Source organism: Atheta coriaria, unplaced genomic scaffold (genome assembly GCF_025399875.1).
Source record: "Atheta coriaria isolate IRGN ID8LTWV9N9 unplaced genomic scaffold, Caltech_Dcor_3.1 hic_scaffold_9_pilon, whole genome shotgun sequence".
NCBI lineage: Eukaryota > Metazoa > Arthropoda > Insecta > Coleoptera > Staphylinidae > Dalotia > Dalotia coriaria.
Window position 1 is genome coordinate 6,919,693 of NW_027045451.1, and position 12,069 is coordinate 6,931,761.

Consider the following 12,069-nt stretch of genomic DNA (forward strand, 5'->3'; position numbering starts at 1 on the left):
TTGTCGCAGTGGAAAAAATTTAATATCGCATTCGTTTTGCAACAGCAATTTTAATAAAAACGCGCATTTAACACGACAATCGTGCTTTAATTTTATTTTCCTCACTTGTTTAAATCAACAACTTTCTGTATTATTTTTGGTATTTTGTGGCATCTCTCGGTTTAAAACGCTTCATTCTCTTGAGAATTGCTGGCCGACGTGCGTTAGAAATATAAATAAAAGTTTTAATTGGAAAATTCACTTTAATCAGACAGCGCATGCAGGTTGACCCAGCTAAATTGTCACTAAAGTTGAATTTACATGTGGCGACTGATGAGTTTCGAACTAGTGAGCCGCACAAGAAGCGAGCGTCCTGCCGGAGCCCGATCAATCGATTTATCTTTATTTCGTTATTTCAATGCGCTAGCCGTCAGTTTCGGTTAGGTCGGTACACCGATGGCCATTATTGGCTTACGCTTGAGCACGGTAATTGAGATCCACGCCACGCGCAACCTTCGACCCGTCGAGGATATGAACACACCCTCATCAACCAACAAGGGTGGCGTGCGCGCCGTTATACTGCTTCGCATGCATCGTGGGAATGTCAAAAATGCAAAAACGTATAATTCCACACTTAATGAGCGCGCATATTTTAAAATGCATGCTGACACTACTCAGCAAGATTTATGCCGTAAAAATGTGCATATTACAATTTGTTGCCAAATGAATACGCTCCGCAAAGTCATATTATCAACGTGAATAATAAAACGGTCGAGTTTTCAAATTAATATTTTAGTTGACGCATTAAAGTGTGAAGATAAAAATAATTCGAGTTGTAAAAAAGTATGATATGCACAACACCATGCGTCCGGAATGAAAATAATCGCGACAATAATAAAGATATAAAATTGATTAAACGACCATTATGAGCGCGGCGGGCTTATCATCGCGCGTGAACAATGCGCAATTGTCGCACCGCTGCGAGATAAAAATGAAAAATTCCCCGAAGAGTTCGACGCATAGCCTACGCATATTTTGCCAACCCCACAAACCAACTGCGAATGGTCAGGTGAGGGGCAATAATCAAAACTCATCAAATGCCATCGCGGGATGACGCGCTCGGTATTCGAATAGCATTTCGTTGACACACCGGGCGCCGAGCAAATCCGGCGAATTTCACATGCAAATTAACAATGTAATTATTAACGCTTATTTTCGGCCGCTGGGCCGCGACGTGCGGTACATGCCCGGGGAAAAAATCAATCGCAAATGAAATTTATCACGCCGCGGCGATTGCTGGGCCGCGCATTAATGCGCTAATGGCCGTAGGTGGATTTATACGCTTTTGGAACATTGTAAATTATTCATATACTCTGGGGGTGCACGAGAACTGTTAACAAGTTAAATTAAGTTTAAGTTAAATTAGGTTAAACAAATCATATCTATTATTTTATCAAGTGTGATGAAGCAAAGTTAGTCTTTTTGTAAAATTATGTTACGAAAATTGTTATGCACTTGTTACCAGCTAATTACAATTCAGAATTAAGTGTAGGAACTATCAATTTCTAAGATATAAATGTTCATTTATATTTAAATTATAAAATCTCATTTAAACACAGAAATTTTTGAAAAAGACGTGAAAAAAAAACAATATTTAAAAAAAGGGTTTTTTTGTGTTTTCTAAGACAACAATTATCGATTAAACGCAATAAAATTTGCGGAAATTATATAATTGTTTCTAATATTCACCTGAATAACAAAAATATAGATTTATCAAGTATTTAGTTACAAAAATAAAAATGTGTACGATCGTACTTTATAAATTCCTCGATTAATTTCATTTCATAGGATGTTGTAACAATAAATGAAAATTTTGCTCCCCCTGCTAAAGAAACACCCATTAATAACTGTTTTCATGTTTGGCACTTCGTATTTCCGAAATATGAGTAAGAACGCTTCGAAACAAACAATTTAGAGATAATCACCCCCGAAACGTATCAAATCCACACTCTCTCTTTGGAAGATTATCTCATCGCCATTCTGCCATATCACAGTTACATTTGCAATTATTACAAAACCGACATTTCTTAGTCGTTAGTCGTTACCCCGCAGAAATGAGAACTGTTTAATCAAAAGTTACATACTTTGATTAATTACACCAAATTCCGAGCGTAAGTAGAGGTAGAGTGGAGGTAATTTAAAGCTTACAAATTATTACACATATGTACTGCTTCCAAATCTCTAAATTAATTTCCCGAACAGTCTGTACGACACCACTACACTAGTTAGATGAGCGCTTAAAGTACTCCACTCTAATTGCAGCTAAGATTGCGAAATCGTATATTTTATTATTTAATTGCTACTCAACTCAAACCTCATATACACGTTCCAAGCATAATCATTAAGATGTCAATTTCCAAACTGTAATAATAGATTTACATTTGCAGTTATCCGCAAAAAATAATTAAAACCTAATTCCGATATCACTTGATGGAACTGAATTTATCGCTTGTGTAGTTTGCAACCTGTGTGCCGTCGAGAGTTCGACGGCGCGCACTTAAGCATTTTCGAAATTGCTCGAGCAATTTATGGTGTGTGATAGCCAGTTACCTCGGCCGTAATGTCGTATATGAGCGGGTAATTTTCACGTTTCAAGCCGAGAGAGAGTTGCCGCCGCGGCTGCCGCCACCACCGCCGCTGCTCATATTGCACGAGTGCACAAAAGCGCGCAAACTTTGGTTTTGCGCTTAGTACACACACGAGAAGTGCATTTTGCGTCGCGCCGATGCAGTCACGATCCAACTAAAATTAGTTAATTAAGCGGATGATATAGGACGTAAGTTGTAAATTTATTTAATTTCACTTGCGAGTGCATTAGCGGACGCATCTAGCGACAACAAGGCGGTATACAGATTTACTCTCAACATATTATACTACAGTTTGTGCAACTGGTTGAATCTTGTGTTTCTTGTTTTGCGATCGTGATATTAGTAAATGCATTAAATAATATGGGGATAGAGAGTATTCACTAAATTAACACCACTAATACATTACCTGGGAAATAGTATTACAGTATTAAGGTACGTGGAATGTTAAAAGAATTGAAGTAATTTATTAGCGAAAATTTAGAATCGTCTATAGTTAACTTGTTATTTTTTATGAAAGGGTTTTTTCTGTTAATGATGTTTCGTTACTTCTCTTCACTAAAAAATAAATTCGTAAAAATCTCCAGCTTATGCCATAACAGTAATTAAGACTCTCTTGTTCTTGTTGACCTATTATGTGCCGACCCCGCCACTAAAATTCTCAATTTCTTTTTAAAATACTGAGAAATCCAAAGAATGCACTTTATCACCATCGCAAACAGAATTGTATAATTATACCTGTGATTGAATTCCTGTACCAAACTGCATCTCTCATTTTACACCTTTCCAGTTAATTTTGCAACAAAAAGTGGCCTATTCGTGCTTCCTTCATCAAATATATCTTAATGCCAAAATGTATCAAAATTTGTTCAGGGGTTTTAGCATGAAAGCGTCATAAACAAACAAACTCACGTTCGCAATTATAATATAAGGTAAAATTATCACGTGCCGATGAACATAAATGTTCTCATACACCTTCTTACATATTTTACTGACTAAAAAACTCAACCATCCCGTATAAACATGTTTCCAAAAAGTTGTCTTACATTAATAGCAAATGTGTTCATCAAGCACCTCGATTATTACGAGTACATGGAATAAATTGCTTTTCAGATGTCGCTGCTTTTCATCAAAATACAATTAAAATATTTTTGACTCTAACATTAAATAATTTATATTTTGCCGCCTATAATAACAAAAACAATTTAGTAAATGAATATTTCATATTTAACTGCTACAAAACGAATGCTACAAAACAACACAAACAATTAATTATTAAATATCATTAGTATAATAAACAGTACCTAAATTAAGCCCTGACTTTATGACTGTGAATTATTATAACTTTATTATAGTACATTTTAATGAATACAATCATTATTTTCAATTAAAATAGAAATTCAATAGTCCGATTATCATAAATATTGGAAACAATTTTATAAACTAAATCCAATAGGCAATTGGGCATTGAACGAACTTGTTATACGGAATTTAGGCCAAACTCGAAACATTCTATGTCGAAATAGTAATAATCATAATAATATTCAGGGTAAGCGAAAAGCTTAGCAGCGGATTTATGGAATTTGAACAATTTATGAGTAATGTGAAAGTTTAATCGGAAACTTAGAATGACAAGCATACCAGACGATTCCTTCCGCTATCAGATTGAACGGCCATGATTTTTCCGCTCTATTCCAGACAATCAAGATATTAAAAGAAAAATAAAAGAGGTTGAAACACAAGTTAAACCCACAAGGTGAATTTTAGTGTGTTGATTTACGTGAAGCTAGTATGCAACCGGAATGTGTACATAAGTGTCATCAACTTCAACTTTAACTTCATTTTCAACATTGAATGCACTCCCCTGAATGTTTTCCCCTTAACCTCAAGGCATTCTGAGTTGAAGTACTGTAACATGACGTTCCGACAAAATGACAACCACCTAAAGTTTTCCTCTTCAAAGGACGGCTTTCTGCTTGTTTTCAGGTAAATATTTAACTAAAATAAGAAAGAAAAAGAAAGGTTTCACCAGCGCAAAATAGTCTATGAATATAACACGAGAAAACTGCCGAAATTGGTTGTGAGGACCTTGTCAAAGATGTAATAGACAGCAATCGAAATCAATCATCAGCAAACAGGATGAAATTGACTTCACCTTTCTTGAAGACGGCGATATAATACGTTTGCAAACGGTTGTCGCATCGTTTTGCGGTTGTGGCGCCTCCACCAATGCGCGTTTGTTTCGCGCCCTCGCGGAATCGATACGACATGAAGTCGTTTCCGCCTTAAATATAACAGCACATTTATGTGCAATGTATACTACCACTACTATTTAGTTGTTTTCATTTTGCAAAATACGATCGCTCCAATGTTGTGCTCCTCCGCTGGCGTCGTAATAGTCTGCCGCGTCGCGTGCTGTTTTATTATTTTTATTTATTTGCATCGGCGATCGAGTTTCGTGCGCGGAATTTATTGCTTTCCGATGTCGAAATGACACGAGACATTAAATTTTCCAGTTTAGCAATTTATGTGTTGGAAAATAAGATAAATTCTTTCGCATTTACGTTTAAGTTTATTTACTTGCCCATCACTTTGAAGACACAAGTTAAATTTTTAGATTCTAAGTAAATTATTTTCTAATAAATCAACACCGAAATGCACACTTGTTTTTATTTTGTTAGATTAATACCGGTTTAATTCAGTTGTCGTTGGCGATTTAAAACAAAAACAACACTTGCGTGTTTCGCAACCAAAACCGAGCAATTTATAAACCGACAAAACATAATTAATTCGGCGTTGGCGATACGCGTGGACGACACTCTGGTTTCCTTATAGATAGAATCTCCCGCAAGGCGATCCGATTCTCTCTGCGCGCCATTGTGATTCGCAATGAAATACCTCACATTAATTTTGTCAACAATTTGGGAGCATTTCCTCGACAGGAGTGATTAAGTGCGGTGCTATGCTGAAACCCAATTGCACTTGCTTTGGCCCAAGTTGTCGAGTACGCGTACACCACTACTTGCAGGCCTGCTGCTGCTGCCCCCGCATGCACCGACCGCAAGAAACGGTTCGACCGCTTCGTTGTTGTTTCGCGGTCGCCGCCCGAGTGCAGCACATTATGCATTGTCGCCGCCTCGGCGCGTAAGAATAGTTAAGATTCCACGTGAAAATCAACTACGAATAACTGCAAATCGTTTCGCAGACGCCATTTACCCTAAGCACTTTCACAAAGTTAATCATTCGAAATGTAACTATTCTCCACGCTTTGTTAAGGTAAACTATTCCAAAGTGCAAATTGTTTACCGGTAAACAACTATTAAATAGATTTACAACGACGCAATTTTCTTTCATATAAAATGTTCCTGTTTTTTTGTGGTTCCAGTTTGGTCTCATCATTTTTTCAAATTTTGTTGTTTGGATGATTTAACACTCAGTTTAAATGTGTGCGAAAGAGCAAAAACCCCCATTATATTTTAGGCTAGAGTTTCCATCGCTACTGCTAATTGCAGATAGGCAGCAACATGGTTTTATTCCCTTATTTAGCTCGAATCAACGCGATGCACGATGCAACCACACCAGCATCAATTCAATTGGGCGAATATGGTGCCCGCCGCCGGTTGAATAACGTAAAATGTTTGTGCATAATGTCCGTGCGCCTATTTCATGCCTATGCCACCGTAGGAATTTAATGATAAAATCGATCCGGCAGCCAGCGGGCGGGCCGGCGGCGCGTCGCCGACGCGGTGAAGCATTATATACTTGAGGGCGGCAAGGCCCGCCGCCAATTTTGCTCACACGTTCAAGTCACGTGTTGGCCAAAGCACAGTATGCGCGTCGGCACGAAATGTAGGCGAAATTAAAGGAAAATTACCCGGCTTAACCTCCTTTATCTACAATGCTGCGAAACCTGCAGAGATTACAAGATATTTATTGCGCCCGGAATCCGATATTTGTGGATTGTGGGATTGTGCAAAACCTGCCTAGTCACACTCTACCACACCTACAACTATTAAAACAAAACCACTAAACCCCAATGTGACAACATTATTAATTTTTTGTTAAATTCACAAACTTTTCTTCAAGTTACCAACTCGTATACTTTTACAACCGCGTTCTCTTTTTTGTACACTGCAGGTAATTAATTATACATAATATATTCTTACAGTTTCGAACACGAAGAAAGAAGTACAAACACAATTAGCGCGGGAGCGCGAGCGATTTCGAAAATGCCGAGAGATTTATGAGCACCACCGAAATTAATCCACGTGTAATATTCGGATAACACGGCGACGGAATAAAACACGCGGCCGTGGAAGAGAAAAAAGTTGAATAGGTATTTAAAAAGTGCGTTCGGGCGACCAAGCGTAGCCTCTTCCCCAGCCGCTGCTGCATTAGGGTGGAAGTAACCGGGAGTAAGAGCTTGGTTCCTCCCGCATGAAATATCTTCTTCGGCAACGTATTTCATGTAACATAAAAGTCTGTGAAGCAGCACAAGCTGTGCAATATCTATTGAGATAAAATAAAAAGCGGCTTTTCAAGTCTTTCAAAAATTTTTGTTCCAAGAGATATTGGGTTAAATTAATCTTTAATTAGTTACGCGTCAATTAACATGATAAGAAACAGGATGCAGAGGTTATATAAATTGCTTGTTTTCTTATTGTTGCAAATTAAACAATATTAACTTAACTGGCGACTTCGGATGCGTTAATTTTAATAAAAAGTAGCCTAACTAATTACTTTCTTCTTCCTTGGACTTATTATATGAGACCTCCGTCAATAAGTTCAAATTTTAATTTAAACTAAAAAGTAATAAAAAATGCTAAATATGCGCCATCTAGACTCGAATTATATAACCATAACTTTAATTCTAGACTTTCGTATCAACTTACATCCATAATTATGTAGCCTACAAATTGTGCTTTTGCAACAAAAATCACCTATTTGCTTTTCTCTGGTCCAAAAAATCTGTAAACCAAATTTTATCAAAATTGGTTTAATGATTTTTGCGGTAAAGCGACCTAAAGATACAATTAACCATAACTTGAATAAAAATAAATCTTTAGGAAAAATTAAAACTAGATAATCAATATTTTGCAACTTTGATGATATCCATACGAAGGCACCTATATAATTACAAAGCCGGCTTGAGGATAGCGTGTAAAGCGTATAACAGCAAGCGCCCATACCCTTTAATACCCATAACGTAATTGTGGGCACGTGCAATTTGAATTAATTATTGCACTCGACGTCTCGCCCAGTGACTCCTCGGAGGCGGCGCATACAATAAGCATTACGTCTCGCGTGCGCCCAACACCTAAATCACTAAATGATTGATGTCGGCCGAATTGTTGCGCTGCAATGACGTGAATTTAATTGTTCCGCCGTTGCTATTGCAGCCACCTGTACACATAATTAACGCATTGTGTGTCACTAATGAAAAGTAAATGTTATCACACAGGCAGAAATTAAAGTTTAAATAAATTGTGTTTTTTATGGTTGCAATTTTGGCTTTTATGTAGCAACACTTAAATTTTATTTATTTAATACCCGAAACCGACCTCACTAGATTACACCGCAATAACCGGCGCCGCCATTGAAAAAGCGGCCACAATACGGGCAGCCATTAAAAGATTACGTTCTACCTATCTAATACAAACGGAATATTGGCCAGCGTGGAATATCGATACTTACAAAATAACGTTTGTGCGGGAAACGTTTATGGCATGCTGCGCGTCAAAGTGCCGGAGTCCGGAGTCGCCGAGGCAATATATCCCCCCAACGGCAGTCGCTACTGTGCAACCCCCACCCGCCCGCACGGCAGGGCTTTCCCGAAATACAATTGAAAATCCTAAGCACCACATGTGCGCCGACGGCGCAGTCATACCGAAAAGCCTTTGGTCGTACTACATTTTTTTTCCGGTGTGCGTGCCAAACCCCGTCACTAGTATGCAGTGCACACACGCCGCGTTCGCGCTTACCTTCCAGGACGAGGACGCATTCGGTGTGGTTTGGGTACAGCCCGTTCGGATGGCCCGGACTGTAAAATTCCTGCTTTTCAAGGTCCACGTTGTTGAATGCGTAGCACGGATCCTGCGGACTGATTGTTTGACGTGGGGCGTTCATGTCCCCCTGTGGCATCTCGGGAAATTCCGTTGTCAATTCTCTGATACTTCTGTCACCTGCAGCAAACAAAGCAAAACACGCCGGGGTTATAAAAAATATTTGCGAATGGTTTCGAACAAGCTACGTGCACGGCATGCAAAGAAAAAGAAACTTTTTGTAATTCAACGGGTATAAAAAGTATCATGTCTATTGATCCAAATTACAGAGGGAAAAATATTCACTTAATGATTAATTAATAACAATTAATCCATTTGAAATGCACAGTAAATATTTTTTACGAGTCGTATGGACAATTTTCGCGCTAAAGAAATAAATGACTTGTCTTCATTTGTTTGCTCACTGATATACAGAACTAAATGAAAATCAAACAACAAATATTAGCGCAAACTTTACTTTCGCACATTTACTCCGACAATAAAGCAAAATTCATTTGTTCCTGTTTGTTTGTTTGCCGAGCTGGCAGCGTATGCGCGAGCGGCAGTAAACGTTTACTTCAAATGAAATTCACTATTGCCGCCAAGTTACGCTGCCTCCGCGCTGCCGCCTCTTTTACACCGCGCACTAATATTCCTCCAACCTATACACGCCATGTTCAGTCATAGCTTATTTCCTTATTTTCGTTCTACGCGTAAAATAACTAGAACAAATTGGCAGACTGCAAAGATTTGTATTGCAATTAAGATTTAATTAAAATAGCCTCGTGCGCGAACAAGGCGTAACGTCGTCGCAGCTCGATAATAACGATAATGCTGGTACTCATAAAACGCGCCCAACGTGTTCAAGTTAGCGCAGCGTTTGAGATGCTCGCCCATGAATTGTGTAATTATTTCCTCTTCGCAACTAAGTAAGACAAGAAAACGAGAAAAACGCGGCCGCTCGTGCCCGGAAAGTGAAAAAAAACTGCGCGGCGCGCCACCCAAGTGGAAGAGGAGGAAGTGAATGGCAGAATGGCATTATAAATTAACGCGCACATAGCGTCTTTTAAACACGCGAATAAAGCAGTTGTTAAGGGAGCAGGCGGAATTGTGTGGGTATCAGGATCGCGTCCAAGAATGAACGTGCTTTCTTTCCATTTACGCCAAGGGCTCCGGTTACCGAGTGGGGTTGCGCGAAAAAAGAGTTTCGATTTCTCTCGAAAAGAAACCCGACTACCAGCCGGCGAGAGTACAAGTAAATCGCATTCAATTAGCGGTTCCGTGTCAATTTCGCATCTTTTTTTTCGTCGAGAGTTAAAAATCGTCGCCGGGTGTAATTAAACTCGACGAAAAACGAACATTTCATTTTTAGGGTGTTTAATGGTAGGTAAAAGATGAATGTTCCGAATTTTTATGCGAGTTGGATCCAGAAAAAAATAAAAGTTTTCTTTTTTTTTGTTCGACTGTATCGTCCGCGCGACCAGAGAAAAGCTTGGTGTCCCTCCGGGTGCGAACACTGCTAAGCTGCGAGCGAGTTTCGCGTAATCCGCGCGACAGCTTTTAAACTTTCAAAGCAGGGGACGCCGACATGGGGCTAACGGTTACTTACATGCTGGAAGAACGCCACCAGTGAAAGTGTAAGTAAGCAGAATTATTCACAAACACATTTTTTTTTCGCCTGCGAACAGTTCCACCAAAGGAACTCGACTCACATTTTTTATTCTTTGTTTTTCAACAGACACCTTGTATCGAATGTGAAGAGGGTGCTTTTCGCTGACTCGACATTCTTTGTCGTTTGGCGAAAACGAGAACGTTTTCGAATATAGTTTTACATGAATGCATTCCACGTATTTTACAAAACACATCCATAAATCATAATTTTTCTTCGAATTCCTCGTATTGTACGCTTCCTTTGCCCAGATAGACAGACCTAACGCATACATATTTTACGTTTTATGTTGTGATATGAAAACGAACACATTTTATAAGAGATTCAATGATGTATAGATGATATTTTTGATTTGTAGAAATCTACTTCCTTATTTATCGACAGCAAAATTGAAGACGGAAAATATAATATTCAACACGCATAAATAATTAATTAGGCAAATTTTTGTTTAGGGAGTTATAAGACGTAACGCGGCCATTGTTTGAATCTTTTGTGTACATAAGTACAAATTTAACGTTTGCCGATTTGCGCCGGCTGTAATTTATCGCTGTAATGTAATAAAACGTCGACGTTCTCCGAAAGAAAGCAGAATAAAAATGAGGACGCTGCGCGAGACGAGGAAAGAATAAAATTCGTTAACACTTAATATTATTTAGACTTTACAGCGGGTTTCATTACAGCGTGAGGCTGCAAAGGGGAGGCGTAAATTTGATGAATACGTGGTAGATGCCTCGTTTTGTTGTCACTGTCAAAATTCATCTGAAGAGGGATAACACGCTTCATCCTGCATCGCGTTAATTTCCAAACGTTACAAACGATGCATGATTTACACCAAACGGAAATCATTCTGAGAGATATTACCTATCTAACAATAGAGCATATTATAAACCGTAATAAATATAATTTAATTTTATCTTGATATAAAATAATATGAAATTTACTTCAAGTTTTGCATAATTTACAATTATTTTTGATTATTTTGAAGTGAAATTCATGTAAAAACATTAAAAATTTATATTTTTATTATTGTTTTAATTGTGTACACACCCTATATTCATGTATCAACCATAAACCTGACTTTGAAACGCCCCAACCGCGCTTGTAAACGATTCTCACGGGTGAATCACTAAAGTCATCACCAGCAGCATATTGGCTAGAATGTTAGAATGCCGACACTGCGTGCAACCCGATCGGTTGACTGAATAAATTAGCAAGCGCTCTAATTGATTAAGCATCAACCGGTGAAAATTCATAATTAATAGCGAAGCGCACGAATTGTATTAATCTGACGCTTTGAACTCACCTGGTTTGCCGACGAGGTGACACGCGCACGAATGTAGAAGGCACATCACACCAACCACTGAAACAGACAACACAAAGTTTATCGATTAGTGAAAAAAAGAAGAGGCAGGGTAAGTCAAGTCATCCATCAGACACCCAAGGTGATAAAATATGTGCGGCAATTTGAGCCTAGACCCGGAGATCCTTTGAAATTAATTTGTACGCTTTGATAGAAATTGAATTAAAGTAACATTTGTCCCATGTTCGGTTTTAATTTGTCACCGGACAAGTGTCGGTGAGAATTGGTATGGTGTGAGACATTTTATCAGCACATTCGTGCAGTCCGTTTTGTTATATAGCCAGTGGAGCGCGTAGAGCAGAGAGCGGCTTCAGTAATTTACACTTTTGCGCAATTTATGGGCTCGGCAAGCTTTGCAGCCGGAGATACTTGATA

General features: G+C 38.6%; 1 protein-coding gene across 2 annotated transcripts in view; it reads right to left on the minus strand.

Moving 5' to 3' along the window:
- Positions 1–12,069, minus strand: part of Neto (Neuropilin and tolloid-like) — a 100,836-nt gene that overhangs the window by 23,271 nt on the left and 65,496 nt on the right. For both annotated transcript variants that reach the window (XM_065311818.1, XM_065311819.1), the window contains exons 2-3: positions 11,638–11,694; positions 8,606–8,806 (exon numbers count right to left, since the gene is read on the minus strand). In XM_065311818.1, coding sequence (XP_065167890.1) covers positions 8,606–8,806; positions 11,638–11,694 — 258 coding nt within the window. The remainder of the gene's footprint in view (positions 1–8,605; positions 8,807–11,637; positions 11,695–12,069) is intronic.